The sequence below is a fragment of the Alexandromys fortis genome, unplaced genomic scaffold (genome assembly GCF_014885135.2).
Source record: "Alexandromys fortis isolate MF-2015 unplaced genomic scaffold, M_Fortis_MF-2015_v1.1 scaffold_103, whole genome shotgun sequence".
Lineage (NCBI taxonomy): Eukaryota > Metazoa > Chordata > Mammalia > Rodentia > Cricetidae > Alexandromys > Alexandromys fortis.
In genome coordinates, this window is record NW_026067978.1 from 722,122 (window position 1) to 749,419 (window position 27,298).

The following is a 27,298-nucleotide window of genomic DNA, read 5'->3' on the forward strand; positions in this document are numbered from 1 at the left end:
CTTCCATCTCCAGTTGTGAGGATTTGTTAGTCAGGGGTACAGAACATTTTAGAAGACGCGGAATTCTTAGTTCTAGCAGGAGGAAGGAAATGAAAATCCACTGCTCCGCTCCTGCCCATGTTTTCAGGAAACCAGGAAGGCTTTACGTTTCCCACTGCCCTTACCCCTCTCTTCAAACTCTGAATTCTCTTGGTTTAAAGGAACCTTGAGAACCCAATGGCTTGGTGTACTCTGCTGATCCCACTATCAGGTAGTGGAAAGGATCAGGAGTTGAAGGGTAAGCCTCAGTGATAGTGAGACAGTCTCATCCTCCTAGCCCCCTCTACCCCCAGAAAAGTAACCTTGAGGTTTGCTAGGTAGGTCTCAGTTACCCTAGCCGCTGCTCTGCACTCGCAGAGTGACTCAGCTAAAAGTTAAATACTTCTTAACTTTTTAAGTTTTTTTTCTCCTTTTTGAGGTATATGATAGAACCACAGGGTCTTATATAGTCCTTTTTTTTGTTTGTTTGTTTTTCAAGACATGGTTTCTCGGTGTAGCTTTGGAGCCTGTACTGGAACTCACTCTGTAGACCAGGCTGGCCTTGAACTCACAGACGTCGCCTGCCTCTGCCTCCCGAGTGCTGAGATTAAAGGCCCTTTAACTTTTTACTGAGCGGGAGGTGACAGTGCACAGATGCAGCCTCAGCACTAAATAGGTGGGGACAGGAGGGCTGCAAATTCCACGCCGCCTTGAGCTGCGTGGAGAGATACTGGCTCTAAGGTTCCCTGGGCTGGCCATCAACTCCCTTTGAGTAGCTGGCATAGGTAACAGGTATCTTGCCTTTCCTTGTCTTCTCCTTCTCCTTCTCCTTCTCCTTCTCCTTCTCCTTCTTCTCCTTCTTCTTCTTCTTCTTCTTCGCCATCCAGCCATACCATTCCTAATCTTCCTCATGGGTTAAGAACAAAGGCAGATAAATATGTGGGATTATATGCAGTGAAATGCTAAAGAGATTCTTTTTTTTAATCTCATTCTGTCCCTTATCTAGTAATTTAACTTAGAAATGGGTGGGATAGTTTGATTTTTTTCCAAAATGAAATGTTTTGACAAATTCCTTGTACTTCCTAAAGTATTACAGAGCAGAATATTAACAAACGCCACACAATTTCTTGGTCAGGCTGCTTGCTAGAAACTTACAACTATGGTCTTAGAACTTAGTCTTTGTTTTTAAAAACAGGGTATGTGTAGCTCAGGCTGGCCTGGAACTTGCTATGTCAACCAAGCTTCCTCCGTCTCGATAGAGCTTTGCCTCTCCCCAGAGTCCTGGGATTAGAATGGGTACCAGTGACTTGGCAGCTTTGTGAGTTAAGTGATGCCAGGAACTCAGTCTGGTTCATGCTTTGCTCTTTGCAAATATTTAGTTCATAACAAATAGAAAATTAACATACAGCAGGTCTCATAGTGTTGAAAGACTTAACTATGACATTTTGTTTGTTTTTTTCAAGACAGGGTTTCTCTCTGCAACTGCCCTGGCTGTCCTGGAACTTGCTCTGCAGACCAGGCTAGCCTCGAACTCAGAGATCTGCCTCTGCCTCCCCATTCCTGAGCACTGGGGCTTGTGCTACCACTGCCACATGGCTGACACTTTTATTGTGTGGGGTAGGACAGACCGATGAGGATGTCAATAATACAGACACAAACCAGGTACCCATCCCTCCTCACTCTCAAGCTCCGAAATCCAGCCCTAACTGGATAGACAGGAGGAGATGCTCTAACCTGTTTTTAAATAAGCAGACTAGTTTCTCTTTTTTACATACACCCCTCAGCACCCTTCCTGTGTGCATTCATTTATTTTTGTGTGCAGGCCAGAGGACAAGTTGGAGGAGTTGGTTCTCTGTCCACCAAGCAGACCCAAGGGATTGCTCTCAAGTTGTCAGCTTCCTAGCCTTTCTCCTGAGCTATCTCATTGAACTAGCTTTACTACTATTCCAGTTGAATCAGGATCTCAAGGTGGAGCCCTTCAACACCTCTTCGGGTTATTAAATGTACATTCCCAAGTGTCCTTGTTTAGCACTCCGTTTTGCATTTCACATGTAGTGAGAAAACTTTGTAAAAGGACTGCGAGGGCCTTTAGCACAGCACTCAGAGCAGACAGATGAACTCTTGGGAGTTCAAAGCCAGCCTGGACTACAGGTAAGTCCCAGGCCAGCCAGAGCTACCAAGGAGACCCTGCCTCCAAACAAATAAAAAAGGAGTACCAGTAGTTGAAAAACACGAAGGAATATCGAGAATCTTAAAGAACATTAGAAATACCGTTAGAAATAAGTTAGGGGTGCAGTGAATGCGGAGTTAGGAATAAGTCAGGGGTGTAATGAATGCTGAGTTTGTGGCTTACCACTGGGCTATGCCCTCTGCCTAAGAACCATCTTGTCCCTGTTTAAGGATCGATGTCGATTTTGAAGTCGGATTCAGGTGTATGGAATATTAATGTACTACTGGCAAATTAGTCACAAAGGCTTCCTTGGGTCAGTTGTCTTTAATAATAATCAGCCTCTTAGGACGGGGCACAAGCGGGTGACCAGTCACCCTGGCGACAAAATGCTCTTTTCCCCTGGCAGAAAGAGCCCTCGAGGGCGTTCAATCTGCGACAAAAACCGCCTTTCCCCATTCTGCAAGCACGCGGGGCCTACTGCACCATCTAGCTTCCGCTGCGCGTCACTTTCCCTTCCGGGTCGGGACCCCAGCGATTTCCAGGCTTGCGTACTGCTGTTCGAACGCCGGCCCCGCCCCCACCCCGTTGCCAGGGCGTCGGGCGGCTCAGAGCCGCCAAAGTCGGCCTGGAGAGGAGGCGTGGTGTCCTGCGGCCGGCTGGGGGGGGACTACAGAATGGGCTGAGTCGGCGGCGGCTCTCAGGACAAGGTGGACAGCCCGGCGGGAGGCGTGACCCGGGTTGTGGCTGTTTAGGCTGTGGCCTTCAGGAGAGGGCGGGCCGCGTGGGCAGATGCGGTACCGAGGTGGGGGTTCCCACGCTTGTGGACCGTAGCTGGTCACAAGAAACCCGCAATGTTTGTTAGAGGGACTTTTTAACCTGCCTTCCTTCGTCGTTGCTGTTTTTTTGAAAAGGGAACTTGTTTTCTAAATCCCGTATTCTAAAATGATTCCTGAATTAAGCGCGAATCAGACCTCCCTTAGTCCCAAAATGCTAAATTAATGCAGGACACCCATGTATTGTGGTGAAAATTGGAACTTCTCCGACAACCTAAGAGTTCCCAGGAACAGGCTGTGCTGCAGCCAGCTCTCCTAGATTTTGTTCTTATATTTGAAAGTAGGGGGTTATCGACTCTACAGTACATTATCCAGCTTGAAAATTTAAAGCATGAACTTATAACATTTTCTTTATTTCTGTGAAGCAGAAGCCCGGCTTGAAAATGGAGATGTATGAAACTCTTGGAAAAGTGGGAGAGGGAAGTTATGGAACGGTCATGAAATGCAAACACAAGGATACTGGGCAGATAGTGGCCATTAAGATATTCTATGAGAAACCAGAAAAATCTGTCAACAAAATTGCAACGAGAGAAATAAAGTTTCTAAAGGTTTGTTTCTTTTGCCTTTTATTGTATATATATATATAATATATATATATTTCCCATTGGAATTCATCTTGCTATGAAGTCCAGACTGGCCTGGAACACTTATTTTTTCCAGTGCTGAGATTTACAGGCTACGTTACAACACCGGGCTTCTTTTGCCTTGATTATGTAAGTCAAGCGAGAAATTGTTGTAGAATGAAGATAAAATGTATGAAAGAACATTTCCATTAACAATATACTGCATAGAGAAATTCTCATTACCTATAGTTTGTAATTTTTAGTGATAAAAGATCTGCGTTCTTGTGTATAGCAGAATTATGATAATATTGTGAAGCTGTTCAAAACTACTCAGTTATAATGCTTAAAGACGTCTGCTTTGTACAAAGGACTGTGAAAGAAGCTGAGACTAGAAAGAAGTAAAAATTTGTTCCTTAATGACTTATGACTAGACAGGAGGTGTACAAAAGATAATCCTAATAAGAGTGACTCATGCTGAGCCAGAGAGATGGCTCTGTGGTTCAGAGCACTCGCTGCCCTGGGAGAGGACTAGCGTCAGTCCTCCGGATCCACATCAGAAGGCTCACAACTGCCTGCACCTCCAGCTCCCGGGAGACACCTGCAGGCTTGTGTGCGGAACCACATAACCACACAGGTTTTTTGTTTTGTTTTGTGTTTTTTAATGGTTACTATTAAATTCCACACACTTCTGTTTGGCTGGGAAGGGTTCTTGCAGAAAATATGCTGTGTTCTTGGCCTTGAAGGATGTGTAGCATTTGGGTGAAGTGGAGCTACTACTGAGTTCCAGAACAACATAAGCATAGAAAGACAAGAACAACAGCAAGAGTGGAAAGGAAAAGAACAAATACTTGTCTATGAGTTTCTTGTATAGAATTAGAATTCTATTCTAATTAGTGCCGTAAATTGGAAGTAGATTTTAAAGCGTTTTAGGCTAAGAAGTCAGAACTTGGTTTGGGCTTGATCTGGAGTAGCTCCATTGGTAGACTGCTGGCCAAGCATGTCCGAAGCCCTGGGTTTGGTCCCCAGAACCACATAAAACTGAGTACGTGCAATCCTCTGCTATATATTAACTTCCAAGCCAGCTTGGGGTACGTCACACCCTGACTCAAAGACACAAACCTGATTTTTTTAGGAGATGGAAAATGAAGGTTTGAGTTAATTGTAAAGAATCCCTGTTAGGTAGTCAGGTGGTGATGGTGCGTGCCTTTAATCCCAGCACTTGGGAGGCAGAGGTAGGCAGATATCTGTGAGTTTGAGATCAACCTAGTCTACAAGAGCTAGTTCCAGGACAGGCTCCAAAGCTACAGAAAAACCCTGTCTTTAAAAACTAAAAGAATAAAAAATCCGCTAGGTATTAATCTATCAGTACTCTGTAGAATATATCAGAACACTAAAATCTAAAGGGGACTGATGGGAATTTATTTCAGAAATCCTATATCATGAGGCATTTTTTTAGATTCCAGCAGTGTAAATGACATGCAGAAAGGCGTCAGAGATGTCCTTGAAGTTCAGAGAATGCTGCAGTTGAGTAAAGTGGAGGAGAATTTGAGAGCTAGTTCAATTCTGGGACTGTTGACTTGGAGATGACAGGGATATTTAACTAAAGACTATTAGGCTTCTGCAAACAGCAAGTGTCAGGAGAGATGAGGGCACTGTATGTGTGACAGGCAAAGAACTGAGGGGGTAAAGAATGTGAACATTCTTTGGGGACTGGGTCCAAAGCTAGACACCAAAACGGAAAGCAGTGCCTCCAGGTACAGGTGTTCTATCTTACAGCACTTTCAGGGCTCTCACCTTGACGTGGAGTCCAGATGTTTACACGTGATGAAGAGTACAACTGCCCTTGCCCATCTTTGTTGGTACAAAAGAAACGTTTTCTTTCTTTTTCTTTTTGGCTTTTCAAGACAGGGTTTCTCTGTGTAACAGCCTGGTTGTCCTGGACTAGCTCTTATAGACCAGGCTGGCTTCGAACTCACAGAGATCTGTCTGCCTCTGCCTCCTGAGTGCTGGGATTGAAGGCGTGCGTCACCACCGCCCAGCATTTTCTTTCTTTTTGTCTGTATTAGATAATATAAATCTAAATAGAATTCCATGCTAGCACCTGTGGACAGTTGGAACCGCTACATCTTTAGAGCGTATGAAGGAAAAGGAAAAGCTAGTAAGGACCTTACGATTTTTTTTTTAATGAAAGACACCAGTCCTTGCCTGATGAAATGAAACAGCACTGCCAGGCAGTTTGTGCTCCTTAAGTGAGAAATCAAATTAGGAAATAATGGCTTTGAACTCCTGAATCTTCTGCCACCGCCTCCATAGTGCTGACATTGCATACACCATGCCTGTTGTTTTTAATTTTTAAATTACATTTTGCCATTTATTCTGGTGTGCGCGTGATGCACATTGACAGTGCACATGTGGAGGCCACAGGGTAACTTGTGGAAGTTGGAGGGCTCTCGGTTGTCAGGCTTGACAGCAAGTGCCTTTACCCTTTGAGCCATGTAGCCTCGCAGTTTCATGTGTTGTTAGGGATCACACTCAGGGCTTTGTGCACGCTAGACAGCACTCCACCAGCTGAGTGCTAGCTCCAGCCCTATTTAGTGATATTATAACACTAACCAGTAGTGACAAGAACATGGAGATGAGCTTGAAAACATATTTTGTTATAACCGTAGGCAAATAACTTATTTGAGACAGGGTTTCATTATGCATCCTTGGGTGATTTGGAATTTGCTGTGTAGGCCAGGCTGGCCTCAAACTCACTAATCTGCCTATCTCTGCCTGCTGAATGCTGAGACTAAAGGTATGTGGGACCATGTCTGGTATATGCAAATTGTTTTAAGACACTTTGTTTCTTTTTTAAGACAGGGTCTCCCTATGTAGTCCAAGCTGCCCTGGAACTTCCTATGTAGAACAGACTAGACTCTGATTTACGGAGAGAGAGAGATCTGCTTCTCTCTGCCTTATGAGTATTGGAATTAAAGGCCTCTGACACCATTAGCACTCTAAACTATTCTCACTGACTTTGTATGGGATGTCCCACCTGCTTTCCCTCTCTTCCCGCCTTTCTTCCTTTAAAATATTTCTTTCTTTCTTTGGTTGGTTGGTTTTTCAAGACAGGGTTTCTCTGTATAACAGCCCTGACTGTCCTGGAACTCGATGTGTAGATCAGGCTGACTTCAAACTCACAGAGATCCACCTGCACCTTCCAAGTGCTGGGATTAAAGGCATGCACCATCACCTCACCTGGCTGAAATATTTTTTAAACTTAGAAGGGTTTTATTTTATGTGTATAGGTCTTTAGTCTGTATGTGTTTGTACCGTGTTGGTGCATCCCCACAGAGGCCAGAAGAGGGTGTCACAGCTCTGAGCATGAGGGTTCAGGATCAGAGACTTATGGGCTGGAGAGTTGACTTGGCAGTTAAGAGTGCTTGTTGCTCTTCCAGAGGACCTAGGTTCGATTCCTGTAGCCCACAAGGTGGGATCTGATTTTCCTTTCTCACCTCCCTGGGCACCAGTCATGCACCTGATGTACAGACATAAATGTAAAATATATGTCTGTACATATATGTACATATATTTTACACATATTTATACACATAAAATTGTAAAAGAAATAAACCTAAAAGAACCAGAGACCTCTGGAAGATGTGCCAGTTCTCTTAACCACCATTTTATCTCTCCAGGCCCCTTCTTTTTACACCAAATTTTATTGCATAGTCCAAACTAGCCTGGAACTCATTGTATAGCTCAGGCTGGCCTCAAACTCTTCCTCATTCTGCTTCATCTTCTGTAGTCCTGGGATTACAGGCACGTGCCACTGCATACCGCTAATATTCTTAACCTAAAATGATTGCCCAAATAACTAAATTTTAATGGTAGAATCTGATTAAATTGCTGACACAGCAGTTAGAATATCTGTGAAAGGTTGTCTAGTAATAGAGAAAAATATAATTAAATACACACAAAGAAAGAAGACCCCTACTCTTTTTGTTTGTTCCTTACTTCCTCCACTATTTTGCCTTTAAAATAAAGACTAAGGGCTGGAGAGATGGCTCGGCTGTTAAGAGCTTTTGTTCTTGCAGAGGACCTGGATTTGATTCCCATCACACACATGGTGGCTCACAACCATCTGTAACTTCATTTCCAGGGGTGAGAACGAGGCTGCACATGTGTACGGACATACATGCAGATCAGACACCTATACTCATAAATAAGCCTATAGGAATATACATTAGAGGTCGTACAGAAAGCCAGCAGTTTTCCCTAGGTGGGCCATTTGTGTGGTGTCTGAAAGCACTGACCCTCCGCTGTCCCTTCACTGCTGCCACTGTGTTATTGCCGCGGCCGCACCACAGCATCTTACTAAACAGGGAAATAGAGAGCAAAAATAGGAAAGGAGCCAGGCGGTGGTGGCGCACTTTAATCCCAACACTCGGGAGGCAGAGACAGATGGATCTCTGTGAGTTCAAGGCCAGCCTGGTCTATAAGAGCTAGTTCGAGGACAGACTTCAAAGCTACAGAGAAACCCTGTCTTCAAAAAAACCCAAAAATTTAGGAAAGGAATCTGGAATTGTATTTTGGCAAAAATTTCTACCAGTTATGTTTCAAGGATTTTAGTCTCTGCTAGTCGCAGGAAAGTAGAAAACTTGACGTTATACCACTAGAATAAAAGCATTTTCTTAAAAAAAAATTATAGTTTAGCCGGGCGGTGGTGGCGCATGCCTTTAATCCCAGCACTTGGGAGGCAGAGGCAAGCGGATCTCTATGAGTTCGAGACCAGCCTGGTCTACAAGAGCTAGTTCCAGGACAGGCTCCAAAACCACAGAGAAACCCTGTCTCGAAAAAACCAAAAAAAAAAAAAAAAAAAAAAAAAAAAAAAAAAAGTTTGCGGGGTTGGCTCAGCGCCTAGGAGTCCTCGCTGCTTTTCCAGAGGACCTAAGTTCAACCCAGTAGCCATATGGTGGCTCACAACCATCCATATTGAGACCTGGTGCCCTCTTCTGTCCTGCAGACAGACATATAGGCACAACACTGTATACATCATAAATGAATAAATTTTTAAAATAAATTATAGTTTACTAGTGAATATAATAATGAAATATACTCATTTTAATCCAAATTTATAAATATTTTGTTAATTTAAAAAGTGGTTAAATATTTCAAAATTGATTGTAGCAAGGAAAATAGTTGAAAAAATAGAATAAGCTACTTAAATATTAAGCTTTATTTGTCTTCTACGCTGCTACATGGCAATTATTTAAAAGCACTTATTTGATGTATGTGTTTGTTTGAAGTGCGTGTGTACCTGAATGTCAGAGATCAGGTTGGGTGTCTGCCTCTTACCACATTCTACCTTATTTTTGGAAACAATCTGTCATTGAATGTGAAGCTATCAGTTGAGCTTGAAATGGCTGAGCAGTGAGCTGCCCCTCTATCCACCCAACTTTACCTTCCCCAGTGCTAGTTACAGGCGCCTACTGCTATGTCTGGTTATCTGTGGTTGCTAGGGATTGAACTCAGGTACTTGGGTACATACCAAGCATTTTCCCACTAAGCCATCTTTCCAACTCCTTAAAATTATTTTTGACAGTGGTTGTTAGAAGCACAAAAAAAGAATTTTTGTTTTAAAAATTACTTATTTAATTTTTGTTTGCATGAAATGAAGATCTCGCTGTGTATTGCCCAGACTGGCCTCAGATTTATCTTCCTGTCTCAGCCTCCCGAGTATCTGAATAAAGGGTGTTTCATTTCTTAGTAGAATTGTAGAATAAAAAATGAATGAAAAAACCAAATATTTGCATATTTATGCTATTTCCATGGTTATAAATTATTTCATGTATTTGAAGACTTTAAAACATATTTTGATATTCTTTTGATTATCAAGTGAATTAAAAATGACCCTTAGAACTTATGGTTTAGTCTCTACAATTTAGGACCAAAATTAGAGAATACGTTATATAAATTTATATCATATGCTCACTGATGTTGAAATATACGTGTGGGCTGGAGAGATGGCTCAGTGGCTAAGAGCACTTGTTCTTGCAGAAGACCCAGGTTTGCTTCCTGGCACCCACATGGTGATTCACAACCATCCTTAACTCCAGTTCCAGGGGATCCAACATCACCCTCTTCTGACCTCTGGGTACCAGGAGTGCACATGATGCACATGTATGCGTATAGACCAGCACACATACATAAATTGTAAAAGTGTAAAAATCCATGCTCATCTGAAATATGAGGACCCTAGGGGCTAGGTACACTTAGCTCAGCATGTGAAAGATCCCAAGTTCAGTTTCCAAAAAATAAAACACCTGCTGATAAATGTGGTGGTTTATGTCTTTAGTCCCAGCGCCCAGCACTCCAGAAGCTGAGATGGAAAGGTTGTGAGTTCTGGTCTATCCTGGGGTACATAGTAAGCCCTTGTCTCTAAAAATAAAAAGAAACAACAACAACAACAAAATTAGTAAATATGAAACAAGGTTCATTTTATTTTATTTATTGATTTTTATTTGTTTCGTTTTGAGACCATCTCACTCTGTAGCTCTGCCTAGCCTGGAACTCCCTGTGTAAACTAGGCTAGCGTTGAACTCAAAGATTGGCCCGCCTCTGCCTTCCAAGTGCTGGATGCAGTCCTCTTAAATTTCATGTGTTAAGTACAAACCAAATTAAAAGATAGCAAAAGAGTTCTCATTGTATTGAGGTACTTTAGTGCTAAATTGTTTTAATAAGCAACCTTGTCAACATGTCTCACCTTTCTCTAGAGAGCAAGAAATCACAGTGATTTTTACACATTAAGAATGTGCCAGATCACTTGAGACGTTCCTGTTAAAAGGAAAGAAGTTGAAACTCTTCCTGTTTTTTTTTTCTCCAAAATTATATAGGTGTTTGAATGAATTACTGCTTGAAACAATTTTATTTTAAACTCTGTTTCTTTTGTTAATAGCAATTTCGGCATGAAAACCTGGTCAATCTGATTGAAGTTTTTAGACAAAAAAAGAAAATTCATTTGGTATTTGAATTTATTGACCACACAGTCTTAGATGAGTTGCAACATTACTGTCACGGACTAGAGAGTAAGCGACTGAGAAAGTACCTGTTCCAGATTCTTCGAGCGATTGAGTATCTTCACAATAATAATGTAAGTGCTTCAGAGGGAGCCCAGCTGGGACGGCTATGACTCACAAGTGCCATTTGAATAGTTCTGTTTTTAATGGAGGTTGTTAAGATTTTTCTGTGTATAATACTAATGGACTTCCTGAAACTGAAAAGGGGGATATTGCTTTTCAGCTTATTTGCAGAACCCAAAAGCATTTATTGAGTACTTAGTAATTGGAATGATAAGGTGGGCTGAGTCTGAGGTACTGTTAGTTTCCCATAGGCTGTGACGAAAATAACTGTGAGGATAACTTAAAGAGAGGAAATACTGGGGGCTGGAGAGATGGCTCAGAGGTTAAGAGCACAGGCTGGTCTTCCAGAGGTCCTGAGTTCAATTCCCAGCAACCACATGATGGCTCACAACCATCTGTAATGAGGTCTGGTGCCCTCCATGCCAGAACACTGTATAATAAATAAATAAGTAAGTAAATAAATAAATAAATAAAGCCAGCCTGGGATTAAAAAAAAAGAGAGAGAGGAAATACTGCTTTGCCTCATGACTTCAGAGGTTTCAGCCCATGATTCTCTTCAAGCATCATGCCTTCAGGAGCATGGGACAGTGTGCTAGTCTCATGGTAGACAAGCAACAGAAAGAGAAAGGGTCCGAGACAAGGACATGCCCTGGTGACCCATTTCTTGCTAGATACCCCCCTGAAGTTTCCCGAGCCTCCTCCACCAGCAGCAGTGGGGATTGCTCTTCAATGAAATGAGCCTTTTTGAAGGGGACACTTCATATCCAATCAATGGCAGATGCTAAAAGCAGTATCAATGATTTGGTTTTAAGGACTCATCAGTGAACTGAAGAATATCTCTGAGAAAAATGCATCAAAATGTTGAAAGTCAGAGCTGTGCTTTCATGAAGATTCCTTTCAATGAAGGGAGGTTTGGGGCCAGGGGATGGCTATTAGGAATGGTAAGTCAGGTGATCTGTGGAAGGCAGAGCAGGTGTCCATCACTCAACCTGTAAAAAAATATTGAGAAAAAAGCCCAACTGATTTCTAGTACTGACTTCAGTGTTAAGTAGTAATGTTGCTCATCAGGTTTTTGGTGACATGGCCTTTATGTAGTCCTTGCTGTCCTGAAACCTGCTTTGTTGACCAGGCTGGCCTTGAACTCACAGATCATCCTGTCTCTGTCTCCTGAAGGCCGGGATTAAAGGCATATGCTGCCAAAGCCCAGCCTAGCTTAGCAGTTTTTGTGACACTTTATTTTTTTCAGATGCCTGACTTTCTGGAAAGTAGTCAGGAAATAGCGATACATTATATATTCAGAAAAAAATAGTAAAATCCTCAAAAATATTTTGTTTTTGTCTTATGAAACAAGGTTCTCAATGGGTAGCCCAGGCTAATGCCAAACTCAGTATGTATCTCAGGTTAGCCTCAAGCTCCAGGTCTTTTTGCCTTAGCCTTCAGAGTACTGAGATCACAGTGGGAGCCACCCACTATTGCATCCGCAATCGTTTTGTCTAGTTGATACTGGTACAGCTGTATACTCCAGGATTTCTCTGATGGCTTTTACTGCTTTGATTTGCTAATAATGCCACATATTTCATGGCTTTGAAAACTGTTGTGGGGCTGCAGAGATGACTCAGAGGTTAAGAGCACTGACTGCTTTTCCAGAGGTCCTGAATTCAATTGCCAGCAACCACATGGTGGCTCACAACCATCAGTAATGAGATCTGGTGCCCTCTTCTGGCCTGAAGGTATACATGCAGGAAGAACCCTGTATATATAATCAATAAATAAGTCTTTATTTAAAAAAGAAAAAACTATTGTGATAGCAATTGGAGTTGACATGGTAATGTCCTTGCCAGCTAGATCCAAGATGAGGTAGTTGTGAGACCATCAGGTGCATATAGTGCTGGGTATGTGGTGCAGACTTACTCAGCAGGCCAAGGCAGGAGGGTCACTGCAAGTTCAGGCCAGCAGTGCTGCTTGATCAGACCCTGTCTCAAAAATGAAGCACACTAACCAATCTTCACCACAATTTATCTCTGAAAACCTACATGATTTGTGGAACCAGAGCTGACAGCGCCATGATTCCATATCCTGGAGATTTAACATTCTTTGTTTGATTCATTTGTTTTGAGACATGGTCTCTCACATAGTTCTGGCTGTCCTAGAACTCACTGTGCAGACCAGGCTGGCCTCAAACTCACAGAGAGATGCCTGCCTGCCTTTGCTTCCTGAGTGCTGGCACTCAGGACAACCTTCTCAAGCTTCCCTTTATTGTCTGTAAAATAACATGACCTTATGCCACTGACCTTAAATACCAAATAACCCACCAGGTGGTGGTGGCACATGCCTTTAATCCCAGCATTCAGGAGGCAAGAAGCAGGTGGATCTCTGAATTCAAGGCCAGCCTGGTCAGGACTACACTGAGAAACCTTGTCTTAAAAAACCAAAAAAGAAAAAATAAAATACCAAATAGGGTGTAGATAGAATGTGCCCCCTCCCACACACACATCTTCCAGACAAATTGAAAGTAGTGCATGGTTTCTGCAAGGAGTGTGGCCAAACAGTAAAAGTCTGAGGAAGAGGTAAAGTAAGTTGGATTGAAATGTAGCTAGGATTTGTTAGAGGAGAGAAGTGCACACAGGCTGCTGCTGTAGGATGGACGTCAACTTGAGCAGGGGACTTTGGAGAGTGGTGATAAATCAGGGAGGAGGAGACGTGATTGCAGAGTTGCTCTGGACAGGCTTTTTCCCAGAGCATGCACATACAAAATCAAATGTATAAGCATTTCGGAGAAGCCACAAGGGACAGTGAGGATGCTCAGTAGGTAGCAGCACTTGCTGCCAAGGCTGACAACACAACTCCTGCTGGTCTCTCACACACTGGCACACATGCACCCTCCCACACAGAGAGACTCACTAAGAAAGGAGTGTTGTGGTGCTCTCCTTTAATCCCAATGCTCCAGAGGCAGAGGCAGGCAGACTGCAGCCTAGTCTATATAGTGGGTCTCAGGACAGCCAGCGCTTCAAAGTGAACCCGTCTCAGAAAAGAATGTCAAATGAGACCCACTGTATTATACAAGTACTATATGCTTACCAAAAAGGAATAAGTAAGTAACCCGATTTAAAGGTTGCTCACCAAGGACAGTGTTGGCTTCTTGGAAACATAGCTACTGAGTTACTGAGAGCTCTGTTTCCTGATTTTTTTCTTTTTTGAATGCCCCTTAGTTTTTGTTGAAAACAGGATATTTAAAATAATGTGACAATTACAGAAATCGGAGTTTCCCATCCCTGTCTGGGCTTATCTCCCCACCCTACGCTCACCTGCTAAGTAGGTGTGGCTGGTCTGGAACTCATGGTGATGATCAAGTGGCCTGTCACTTGCTGAGGTTCTCCTGCCTTTGTCTGTCCAAGCACAGGCATGATGGCAAGGTGTGAGTCACAATACTCACTTTTTTTTAGTTAATTTTCCTGTACTTTAAATAAGAATTATATTTATATCTTATGTATGAGTGTTCTGCATGTACACCTGCAGGCCAGAAGAGGGCATTAGATCCTACTATATAGATGGTTGTGAGCCACCAAGTAGCTGATGGGAATGGAACTGAGGACCTCTGGAAGAATAGCCAGTGCTCTTAACCCCTGAGCCATCTCTCCATGCCCCACTTTAAAGTTCTGAGTCTGCAATCTTTGTCATGTCTGCTCAGTTCAGTGGTCAGCTAGTGAGTGGACGGAGTTTTAAAGTGAACTCACTTCTTTTTTCTCTGTCCTAGTTTCTACCCTCAGCTCCAGGAAACCGGTAACTCTTATAGATAGGCTATATAGATAGGCTCTTATATGGATAGGCAATATAGATTATAGATAGGCTCTTGCTGAAAATTTCTCATAAATGAACAGTCTTACGCATGGTTTCCTTCACCTTAGTGTAAGAGTGCAGAGTCTTCTGCACTGGGACATGTATTGGTACTTTGTTCTGTTTAGATGTTGAGTGCTTCTCTAGTGTAGATACAGCATACACCAGCTGCTGGACTTTTAGCTTGTTTCTAGTTCAGGCCTTATAAATAATATTGCTGTCAACAGCTTTGTTTTATTTATTTTGGTGGTGGTAATTTTAAATAAACTGCCACTGGGCAGTGGTGGCGCATGCCAACTCTCAGCACTCAGGAGACAGAGGTAGGCGGATCTCTCTGAGTTCAAGATTAGCCTGGTCTACAAAGTGATTTCCAGAGAAACCCTGTCTCCAAAAACTAAAAAGAAAGGAAGAAGCCGGGTGGTGGTGGCGCACACCTTTAATTCCAACACTCAGGAGGCAGAGGCAGGCGGATCTCTGTGAGTTTGAGGCCAGCTTGGTCTACAAGAGCGAGTTCCAGGACAGGCTCCAAAAGCTACAGAGAAATCCTGTCCTGGAAAAAAAGAAAGGAAGAAAGAAAAAAAAAAAGAAAGAAAGAAAGAAAGAGAAGGAAGAAAGAGAGAGAAAGCAAGAAAGAGCCAAACTGTTTTCCTAAGTGACAGTATCAACTTGGAGTCTTGTGAATGCTGAGCAGGGTCTGTACCCCTGAGGTACACTCCCAGCCCTGTGACTGTCACTTTTATTGTAGCTAGTGTAATAGTTATACCATGGCATTATTTTTGAGTTGGATAAAGCATACTGTCTTTATTCACAGATAACATGTTATTTACATAGAAAATTCCCACAGCAAAGAAGATCATTTCTAAATCCTTTTTTTTTTTTTTTTTTGGTTTCTCTAGACAGGGTTTCTCTGTGTAGCCCTGGCTGTCCTGGAACTCACTTTCCAGACCAGGCTGGCTTCAAACTCAGAGACCCTACTGCCTCTGCTTTCCAGGACCTGGGATTAAAGGTGTGCACCACCACCATCCAGATGCTTTTCTATACATTAGCAACAAGTAATCAGAAATTAGACTTTTTGGGGTACAGTTAGGGTCTGGTAATGTAGATTAATTGGTAGAGTGCTTGCATGTGCTTGGTTTGATCCCCCCACACTACATAGAACTGAGCATGGTGGCACACTCCTGAAATCCCAGCACTTGGGAGCTGGAGGCTGGAGAGTCAAAAACATGTGGGCGGAATACAGGAAACCCTGCCTGAAGTAAAATGAAATGCCATTTATAGCATCAAAATATCCTATAACCTAACAAACCTTGACAAAAGATGTGTCAGATCTGGAAGGTAAACTTGTAGAGAAGTACTGACGCAGTCTGACCGGTGGAAAGACAGTTTTTAATGGACTGTGTGACAGCGACAGGCCAGAGTGTCTCAAGTCCACGAACCACATTCAGACGTCAGCTCAAGATAGACTAAAGGCGCTAATGTGAGGCCCGAGGCTAAGGCTAAAAGAGAACGGTTGTGTGACAGATGAGACCAAGCTCAAATGTAGTCAAGGGAAAATGTACAGCATGAGGAAATAGCTTCCAGAATGGGAGGAAATGGAAACCAATGAAGAGCTCAGATAACTCAATAAGTAAATAGAATAACTAACGATGAGCGAAGGAAAGAAGTAGGCCAGGCATGTAGGCAGACAGGTATATGAAGAAGTACTCAAAATCTGTCATCATCAGAGAAATTTAAACGATGGAAGTCACTGCTCGAATGGTCATTGCAGAAGTGGCAATTAGAATGCGGAGAAAAGGAAACCCGCGCAGATGCCAGTGTAGCGTGAATTCCTTGGACACTACAGTGTCCTCAGTGTTTAAAGCAGGAACTTGTGGGTAACCATAGTCTCTCTTCTGGGTGTGTATGGAAAGGAAACATTAGTTGGTCCGAGATACCTGCATTTGCTTCCACCGTAGCACATTCACAGTAGGCAAGTGTGCCGTGCATCTAAGTGTCCGGCTGTAGGTGAGTGGGCGCAGAGAATGCAGTGCGGTACTGAGACTTGGTGATAGGGCGCAGTAACATTTGGGACAGTGTGGGTAAATTGAGGATATTATGTCACACGCAAAATCTTAAAAAGGAGGCTGAGAGAGATTCCTGTCAAAGCCTACCAAATTTCAGATAGGAGTAAGTTCACAAGATTTTTTTTTTACAACATGGTTGCTCTAGTAAGTGACTATCATGTTATTGAAATTGCTAAGAATAGATTTGAAGGTCTTTTGTGCAAAAATTAGGTGAGAGGTTTGTCTAATTTAGTCACTCCTTGGTGGACTTTTTTTTTTTTTTTTTTTTTTTTTTTTTGAGACAGGATATCTCTATTTAGTTTGGCTGTCCTGGAACTCACTATGTAGACCAGGCTGACTCTAATTCACAGTGATCCTCCTGTCTTGAACTTCCAAGTGCCAGGATTAAAGGCATGTGCCACCATGCCCAACTTTTTGGGTATATTTTAATAGAGTATATGCAACTAATATATGTAATTTATGTCGGTTAAAATATTCTCTTATTCCGTAAAACATTATTAAAAAGAGAGGTGCTGAGACTGAAATGGGTCAGTCGGTATTTGGAAAGAAACACATGAGTTTGTGGTCTCCAGAACCGAGTGATGGAAATGGTCCGCAGGAAGAGACAGAGCCTAGTGTCCCATGAGACCAGAGTGCAAAGTTATGCTTGCCTACATAGTGAGTTGAAGGATAGCCTGGGTTCCATGAGACCCTGTCTAAAAACAAAACCAAAAACACAACAGGAAGCCAGGGGAGTGAGATGGAAGGGGGAGAAAGGAGAGAGAAGAGCATGATATTGCGAATGGAAAGTGGGAGACAGTCCTACATTTAAGGGACAGAGAAAGAAAGTTCTAGGCAAAGAAGAGACTTTTTGGTCCCAGGACTGCAGAGTAGAAGAGTGTTTGATAATATACTCACACTAAGAAATGAGTAAGGTAAAGGATTGAGAGGGCCATCAGTGTGCAAATAGTGTCAATGACTTTGTCCAGAGCAGTCGAGCGCAGCATGGTCAGCAGAGGGCAGGGTAGTGCACAGTATTCTTCCGAGGACTGGCTGTGAAGACAGTGGGTACCAACTGGGTCAAAGCAAAGCTCAACTTTGTCTCACCAAGTCCCTTTCATTCTTAGAGTGGGATTTATGCAGCAGACTTTCTTGGACTGCCAGCCCCCAAATCATGACACAGAGATGACCTATTAGTTATGAATATGCGGCCTTGGCTTAGGCTTGTTCTGCTAGCTCTTACAACTTAGTTTTATCTGCTTCTCTTCAGCTATGTTTTGCCTCAGGGCTTTTTACTTTTCTTTCATTCTGTATGTCTTACTTTTTCTGCTTTTTCATGGGAGTCTGGCTGGCAGCTGCCTGGCTGCCCCCAAGTGTCTCCCTTTCTCCCTTGTTCTCTCCTTTTCCCTCTAGAGCCCAGATTCCTCCTCCTACTTATTCTCTTTGCCCGATAGCCCTGCCTATCCCTTTCCTGCCTAGCTATTGGCCATTTAACTTTTTATTAGACCAGTCAGGTGCCTTAGGCAGGCATGGTAAAAACAGCAACACATCTTTACATAATTAAATCAGTGCAGTATAAACAAATGCAACACATCTTTACACAGTTAAAGTAATATTGCACAACAGATTTACCTTTTCTGTGTCTGTTTTGGCTTCATTTTGTTTGGAAGTAATGAATGGAGAATATGTAACGTTTTTTTTTCCATGATTAGGAAATGTCTTCCCTATCTTAGCTGTGAGCTAGACTTGTCTTTGAAGAGTTTTGGATTCTATATAAAATGAAACCCCATTTTAATATATTAAATTTCTGTTTGTTTTTAGATTATCCATCGAGATATAAAGCCTGAGAATATTTTAGTCTCTCAGTCAGGGATTACTAAGCTCTGTGATTTTGGGTTTGCAAGGACGTTAGCAGCTCCTGGGGATGTCTACACAGACTATGTGGCCACTCGCTGGTACAGAGCTCCAGAACTGGTGTTAAAAGATACCTCTTACGGAAAGTACGTATACTTTGGGAACGCACCTGGCTTCTCCCAGGTGTGTCATTTTCCCTCTGCTGTTCACTCCCTGCCATCTGTGTCTGGCTTTGGTCAAGGAAGAGGGATACCTTTAAAGGCACCCAGAGGACGCTGTGGGCACCTGTGCTACTGGTGACTGTGTCTGTACTTACACTAGAGGGTTTAGACGGTGGCAGCTGCTGGAGGCCTGGGCGCATGTTCTTGCACTGTTTCCAGGCTTGCGTTAGTCTGTGCCATACTTCTAGCAGTGTTGTCTCCTCTCTTGATGTTCTGCTTCTGTGTTCTGCAACAGTTAAAAAAAATTATATATTTTTTATTTATAGGTGGGGCCCATGGTATGCATATGGGGGTTAGAGGACAACTTGCAGGACTTAGTTCTTTCCAACTGTGTGGGATCCAGCTCAGGTTTTCAGACCCAGTGGCAGGTACCTTTGCCTGCTGAGCCCCTCCAAAGATTCTTCAATCATTTACCATAATTCTGTGTTGAAACAGGATCTACCAAGTTTCCTTTTTCTTGGAAAAAGTTACACCTTCCTTTAAAAATTGTGCTTTTTAAAAATTGTGCTATTCTGGATAACTCATAAAGGAGCACAGTCCCTCAGTCAATATCCTACAGTGAAAAATTGTTTGTAAATAATACCACTTAAACATTATCCCTCCCCACTCCATCCCTTGGTTTTGAAACAGGGCCTCACTGTGTAGCTTTGGATGGCCTTGAACTCAATACGTAGACCAAACTGGCCTCCAAACCACAGATACCTGCCTGTTTGTGCCTCCCCAGTGCTGGGATTTAAGACATACACCAGCACTTGTGGCTTTCCCCCTTTTTGGATTTATTAATCAGATGACATAATGGCATCTATTGGGACGTTTTCTTGCATGTACACACTTTGGTTGTGTTCATCTGTCCTTAGTTTCTCTTCTCTTTTTCCACTTCTGCTGGCAAACATTCTTTCTTTTTAGCTTTGATCTGATATAAATGTCTTTAGAGTAGTTGTTATACATATTTGTTTCTGACAAAGTAATTTACTCTGTGGTAAATTTTTTTCCAGACCAGTGGACATCTGGGCTTTGGGCTGTATGATCATTGAGATGGCCACTGGCAATCCCTACCTTCCTAGCAGTTCAGATTTGGATTTGCTCCACAAGATTGTTTTAAAAGTAGGTAGGTATTACTGAAATACTCTGCTACCTGTCTAAGTAACTGCTTCCAGATCAGCTGTGCCTGATACCCATATTTAGGGGATGAACACTAAGGAAGTGCCTTGTGAGACAGATGATGGCAGATGGGTTTCCATGCTGATAAAGAAGGCAGAAAATTGTTTTGACAAATAATAACTTCTTTGCAGGAACTCAAACACACATGTTAATCGTTGCTGCTAAGAAAAGTATATGGTAGTAGTATACTTCACCAAGTTAGCTCTCCAGCCCCAGTACTATATATTTTTTCAAAGTTGTGCTGTTCACCAGGCAGTGGTGGCACACGCCTTTAATCCCAGCACTTGGGAGAAAGAGGCAGACAGATCTCTGTGAGTTTGAGGCCAGCCTGGTCTACAGAGAGAGTGCCAGGTCAGTTTCCAAAGCTACACAGAGAAACCCTGTCTCAAAAAACAAAGCAAAAAAAAAAGTTGTTCTGTTCTAGAACTAAAAGATGTTGGCCTCTGCAAACATCTTCTCTTCTGGACAGGGACTTTAAATAGTAAAGTGTAGACGGACATTTCTGTCCCACCTGGTCCCACAGTCATTCAGTCCCAAAGAAACACACAGAGGCTTATATTAATTATAAACTATTTGGCTTATTGCTCAGACTTATTACTAACTACCTTTTACAACTTAAATTAACCTATATTTCTTATTTATATTTAGCCCTGTGGCTTGGTGCCTTTTATCAGTGCAGCATTCTCATCCTGCTTCCTCTGCATCTGGCTGCTAACTGCATCTCTGCCTTTCCTCTTCCCAGAATTCTCCTAGTCTGCCACACCACCTATACTTCCTGCCTGGCTTCTGGCCAATCAGTGTTTTATTAAACCAGTACAAGTAGCAAATCTTTACAGTGTACAAGAGCATTATCCCACAGCAGTAAAGTTTAGTCAGATGCTTTTTTAAAGTATTGTTGATAGAAAATCAATTATTTGCTAATAATCCTTTTAATAAGATCTATTTTGTCTTAATTGTGTGTGCATCTCTGTGTGGGTGTGTGGGTATGTGCATTTAAGTGCTGGTGCCCAGAGACCAGAGGTGCGTTGGATCCCCTGGAGTTGGAGTTATACAGTCAACTGTAAACCACCAGAGGTGGGTGCTGGGAACCAAACCTGGGTCCTCTGGAAGAGCAGAGTGTCCTTAGCCTCTGATCCATCTCTACCAGTCCCTTTAAATCATCCTCTTTATCATCAAACCCACAGTAGAAACCATGTAGCTAAATAATGTGTTCAATGATATAATTAATGAAAAGTAAAATTTAAAAGTATACTTGATAAGAGTTTAATTATCTTACAATCTGTTTTAACTACTGTCTTAGATGCTTTCCTGTTGCTCTGCAATATCTGATAAAGCAATTTAGGAGACGTCTGTTTTATTTTGACTCAAAGCCCTGGGTTACAGTCCATCAAAGAGCAGAAGTCCCAGCAGGAGCTTGAGGGTCTGATTACATCACACCCACAATCAGGAACAGAGACTAACAAATGCTTTCAAGTTGCTTGACTCCCTCCCTCCATTTCTACAATCCTGGACCCAGCCATGGAACATTCCCATCCATAATAGGGGGTCAATTAATGTAATCAAGATATTTCCCCAGGGCATCCCCAGAGGCTTCCTGGTAGTTGGCAATTAACACTGATCACCATAACTACCTACACATTTGGAAGTTAGCTTTGCACACAGTATTTTAATCTGAAGGAGGAGCTTGAGGAGCCCCAAGTGTGCCGGAGAAACTCTTCATAAACACATCATTGCAGGATTCTGAGGAAGAAGGTACTGGGAACAGTCATCAAAGCAGTAAAACCTGGATTAACATTGATTGAAGATGCTTTAAGATTAATAAAAGACAGAGCCTTGAAGCATCCACTTTATGTGCCTTTTTAAAGTCCTGTTATGAGACTGTGTTAGAAGAGAGCTGTCTGCCTCTGCTTCTTGAGTGCTGGGATTAAAGATGTATGTTACCACCACCTGGCTTTATTGTTCTAGCTATTTTGAGTATGGTTTTGGTTCAAAAGCTGCTGAACATCTGACAGTTAAACCATTAAGAAACAAACAGAGAAGTATGTCAAGATGGGTGGTGGTGGCGCACGCCTTTAATCCCAGTATTTGGATGGCAGAGGCAGGCAGATCTCTATGAGTTCGAGGCTAGTCTGGCTTACAGAGCAAGTTCCAGGACAGCCAAGAACAGCTAAGGCTATAAAGAAACCCTGTCTCTAAAAGCAAAAAAGAAATAAATAAAGAGAAACATGTTAAATTTTTAAGAACTTTTGCTGGTAATTATATATTATGTCTTAGAGTTTGGTGTAAAAGAACCACACTGTTTTATGTGTTTTGCTGCCTCTCAATAGCTTCCTGGAGGAAACCTCAATTTTTAAAACTTACTATATTTTTTATCGAGTTGGAGATTGAACCTAGGACTTCACACTTCTAGATAAGCACTCTACTGCAGAGCTGTGTCCCTAACCTAGAACCTCTGTTTTTATGACATGTTTAGATATTTTCTTTCAACTGTAAAATAAAAACTGCGCTTTTCCTTTTCTCCCCATTCATAATTGAGAGCACATCACGTGGGATTTCTACTGGGAACAGTTTTGTGACTCAGACACTTGGTTCTCGTTTCAGGCAACCTGACCCCGCACCTGCACAATATCTTTTCCAAGAGTCCTATCTTTGCCGGGGTGGTTCTTCCTCAAGTTCAACACCCAAAAAATGCAAGAAAGAAATACCCAAAGCTCAATGGATTGCTGGCAGATATAGTTCATGTATGTTAAGACATTAAGAATGACTTAAGAATTTGCAGAAATTATAATAACATAGAGTCTTTTCTTCTCTTTGGTGTTAGAAATGGAGCCCACAGCTGGGCAAGCATTTTACCACTGAGCCGCATTCCCAGCAATAATACAGCTTTAAGGTGTTACTTGAGATTCCAGAAAGACTCCCAAAGTAATATTTATGTTACATATTACATAGAAATTAATAGAAAGAAATTAAAATTTAAGATACTGAGTGATAAATTGGGAACACTTGAAGGACTTTCCATGTTTCTCACCACCTTCGGCATCTGGTCTACCAGGCTAGGGTTGTTCTTTGTCCTGTGCTGTCCTGACTGTCTACGGAGGCATCTGTTGGCAGTTATATGAATGTTGCTGAGGGTGCACCAGTACCCAATTCACAAATTGGAGAAAACGAAAACATTTAAAGAGGTGTGTGTGTGTGTGTGTGTGTGTGTGTATGCAGTATACATACTTGACAGTATGTAGTGTGAGTGTGTGTGCACATAGATTCATCTTGTATGCATGTATTTCTAGAAGCCAAAACTTGATGTCAGGTGTCTTTCTTTAAAGTTCTCCTTGCTTTGTGGTTGTTATCTAAACAGAATCTCTTTCTGGAGTATAGCTCAGTGACACAATACACAACTAACATTTACAGGGTCCTGAGTTCAGTATCCAGCTTGGGGGGGGTGTAGAGGGAGGGAGACAGGAAGGAGAGAGGGAGATATCCCTTTCAGTGAACCTAGTATAGCTATAGTATAGGTATAGTATAGTATAGCTGCTGACCAATGAGCTTAATCCATGTGTCTCCTCCTCACTGGTGCTGGATTACAAGTCATGCAGCCATGGCATCTAAACTCAGGTCCTTAGGCTTACTGGCACTTTACCAAGACAGCCATCTCCCTAACCCTTGTTTCTTTTTTCCCCCCTTGTTTCTTATTTTAAGTTTAAATTGTATTTAAACTAAGTAGCATGTCAACACAGTACATAAGGTAGGTTTATTATGAATCTTCTTGTATTTCTCTAACCAGTGGGTTTCTTATACCAAGAGGAGTGAAGATGCTTATTTCTAGATGAGGGTTGTATGACTGTTGTTGTAGAAAATTAGTTTAAAATGTATTACATTTGTTTATGCTGTGAAATATTTGTTTAATGATGCAAAGATGTGTTGCATTCTTTTATGTTGCGTTTGTTTGACTCTGAAAAGCTGTGTTACTTTGCCTGCCTCAAACACCTGATTGGTTTTAATAAAGAGCTGAATGGCCAATAGCTAGGCAGGAGAGGGAGGATGGGTGGGACTAGCGGGCAGAGAGAATAAGTAGAAGAAGAAGAAAGGAGCAAGAAAAGGAAGAGAGGAGGATGCCAGGGTTCAGTCACACAGCCACACAACCAGCCACGGAGTAAGAAAGAAAGATATAGAATAAAGAAAGGTAAAAATACAAGGCCCAGAGACAGAATGTAGAAGAGAATTGGGATAATTTGAGTTAGAAAAGCTGGCTAGAAACAAGCCAAACTAAGGTTGGGCATTCATAAGTAAGAATAAGTCTGTCTATTTATTTGGGGTCTGGGTGGCAGGCCTCCAAAAAGTAAAAGCAAGAGCAAAAGCTATCCCCCCCCCCCCGAAAAAAAATTACAGACTGCAGTAAAGACCTTTTCTCTAACATACAGCTCTTTTTTATTTTTTATTTTTTTAAATATTTTTTTATTTTTATTTATTATGTGTACAGCATTCCTTCCATGTGTGCCCCACAAGCCAGAAGGGGGTGCCAGGTCTCATTACAGATGACTGTGAGCCACCATGTGGTTGCTGGGAATTGAACTCAGGACCTCTGGAAGAGCAGTCAGTGCTCTTAACCACTGAGCCATCTCTCCAGCCCCGCTCTTTTTTATTTTTATTTTTAGATTTATAGGTGTGACTGTTTTGCCTGTGTGTATGCCTGTGTACCACGTGTGTGCCTGGTGTCCACATGGGCCAGAAGAGGGTATTGGGTGTGATGGGATTGGAGGGATTGGAGTTCCAGACAGTATCCATTTGCCTCTGCCTTCAGAGTGTTGCAATCAAAGACTGTACCATCACCACCTTGCCTGGCTCATAATCCCCGAGCCATCTCTCCAGCCCAATGTACAGTTCTTAAACATGATTTCTGGAATTTCAGAACAAGTATAATGAAGTATCTTCTAAAAAGAGGCTCTTGGTTCACATGCTAGTTGTTTGTCTTATAGACATGGGGGGCTGAGTTCTGCCTCCCAGAACCTAGGTAAAAAGTTGGGGCAGTGGTGTGCACCAATGATCTCAGTATTGAGGAGGCAGAAAAAGGAGGATCCCGAGGCTTATTGACTGAGTTGGCCAACTTCTGGTTCAGTGAGAGGCAATCTCAAAAAATTAAGGTGGAGAGTGATGGAGGAAAACACCTGACATCAACCTCTGGTCTTCACACATGAGTACATGACTGCACACATGAACATGTACACCACACAGACATACACTCAGTTTCAGTTGGTGAATTTCTGTATGTGTGTACACTAGTAATCTAGTGCTGTGTACACTGTTGTGTAGCAGAGCCATAGAATTGTTAGTTCATACTATACATTTTGAAGATAATAGAAGCACCTTTCTATAGTTTAACTCTGGTCCTTCCACCTTGACAAGGGCCAGCAAGATGGGTCAGGAAGTCAAAGGGCTTGTTCTGCAGGCCTGGTACCCAGAGTTCTTCCCAGGAAACCACATAAAGGTGGAAGAGAAAGCCAAGTTCACGGTGTTGTCCTCTGACTTCCACACATGTGTTGTGGCATGCGTCCTCCACAAAATAAATGAAATTAAAGTTTTGGAAGATGCTAGGTGATTTAACATCTATGGCGCTTGGGGGGCTTGGTCTCCTTGAGCGTACACAGGTAAGAGTCCTGTGATGTGAACTGTAGGGATGAGCCTGGAAGTAGGCAGCAGGCATTGGAAAGAGCAGGCACCTTTCATTCACATCCTGTCTTCACTGTTTGTTTGGTTTTTCGAGACAGGATTCCCCTGTGTAGCTTTGAAGCATGTCCTGGAACTCACTCTGTAGACCAGGCTGGCCCCAGACTCACAGAGATCGGCCTGCCTCTGCCTCATTGTTTGAAAGAATGGTTCTCTGCAACAGCCCAAATCTTTAGTGACATGTGGATCATTGTGTGCAGTTCCCTTTTTACAACTTGTCCCATAAGTTGCCTTTGGGCTTTGGTCCTTTCCTCAGCTGAGGTCTTCCCAGGGCAGAGAAGAGCAGTTCATTGACTTTTAAATTTTTTTAATTGTGTGTTTGTTGGTGTTTGCCTGCCTGTATGTGTGCACGGTATCTGAAGAGGACAGAGAGGGAGTTGGAGCCCCTGGAACTGGAGGTATAGATGATGTGAACTGCCTTTTGAGTGCTGGGAATTGAAGCCAGCTCTTCTGGAAGAGCATCTAGTGCTCTTACTGCTGAGCTCTCTCCAGCCCCGGAAGAGAGTGGCTTTAAGACTGGGCTTTTGGAGGGCTGAAAGCTTCAGGATTCACTGAGTTGCCTTATGCCACAAAGGGAGCAAGCAGCATTAGGAATCAGCTGATATGATGGGCTAAAATCCCCATTAGGCAAATCCCTGATCATGCTTCTGGATCTGCACAGTATAAATTATTGCCCATGAGCTTCTCCTTCATACAGGGCTGACAGAAGGAGCTAAAGAAACTAAATTATTTCTGTTAACCTGATGCAACCTTATGATTTTATTACAATTTTTGTGTAAGAGAAATGCTGGGGATTGAACCCAAGCCTTGCATGTGCTGGGCTAGGACCCTACTAAACTGCACCCTGTATTCCTAATTTCTGCTAATTACAGCATGAGCAGGCTGATTTTATTTTGACTACAAACATGTAACTTTTAACCTGTAATAAAATTTTCACTAACTGGTGAAATGGTAGCTGGTAGAGACACAGCAACATCAAGAGAGAGAGAGAGAGAGAGAGAGAGAGAGAGAGAGAGAGAGAGAGAGAGAGAGAGAGAGAGGAGAGAGAGAGAGAGAGGAGAGAGAAATTTGCCTATTTTCAAACTCTGTTAGCTCTGGTTAATTACTTTGTCATGTGACAAATCAACTTTTTATCCTGTTAAAGACTTAATTTTAGAGGCAGAGCCCATACTTTATCTTTTATTAATCCTTTTTATTTTCTAGGCTTGTTTACAAATTGACCCTGCGGAAAGGATATCGTCTACTGATCTTTTGCGTCACGATTACTTTACTAGAGATGGATTTATTGAGAAGTAAGTATGTGTGGTCTTTCCTACTAGACGGGGAATCGCTAGATAGGAAAATGTTACAGAACAAAAGTATTCAACATAACAGAATCCTAACAGAGTTACTGTGCCAGGCATTGATCAGGTATATGGTAGTCTGGTGGGTGACATGGGTGAAGATTCACTGCAGTAACTGCAGCTAGCATTCGTTGCAGGGACACAAGGTTGTAGGCTGGGTACCAAGATCCCATTCTACAGACTGAAGCCTCATCTCAGGACAGAGGTCATATTTAATATAAGAATTAAGGATTTATTTTATTTTGATTTATGTGTATGTGCACATGTGTGTGGGGGTACCTATAGAAGTTAGAAGAACAATAGACTTCTTGGAAGTGGAGTTACAGGCAGTTGTGAGCTAGTTAACATGAATGCTGAGTAACAAATTCTGGGTAAGTCCAGAGATACAAACAGCTTCTGTATCAAAACTCAAGT

The 27,298-nt window shown here is 42.4% G+C and overlaps 1 protein-coding gene across 3 annotated transcripts in view; it reads left to right on the forward strand.

Annotated features, from left to right (window-relative positions):
- Positions 1 to 2,438: 2,438 nt before the first annotated feature.
- Positions 2,439 to 27,298, forward strand: part of Cdkl3 (cyclin dependent kinase like 3) — a 35,265-nt gene continuing 10,405 nt past the window's right edge. For 2 of the 3 annotated variants that reach the window (XM_050157787.1, XM_050157788.1), the window contains exons 1-6: positions 2,439 to 3,569; positions 10,525 to 10,719; positions 18,406 to 18,584; positions 19,655 to 19,767; positions 22,422 to 22,561; positions 26,745 to 26,833. In XM_050157787.1, the coding sequence (XP_050013744.1) occupies positions 3,405 to 3,569; positions 10,525 to 10,719; positions 18,406 to 18,584; positions 19,655 to 19,767; positions 22,422 to 22,561; positions 26,745 to 26,833 (881 nt within the window). In that variant the 5' untranslated portion in view covers positions 2,439 to 3,404. The remainder of the gene's footprint in view (positions 3,570 to 10,524; positions 10,720 to 18,405; positions 18,585 to 19,654; positions 19,768 to 22,421; positions 22,562 to 26,744; positions 26,834 to 27,298) is intronic. The other variant, XM_050157786.1, reaches the window with a different exon arrangement.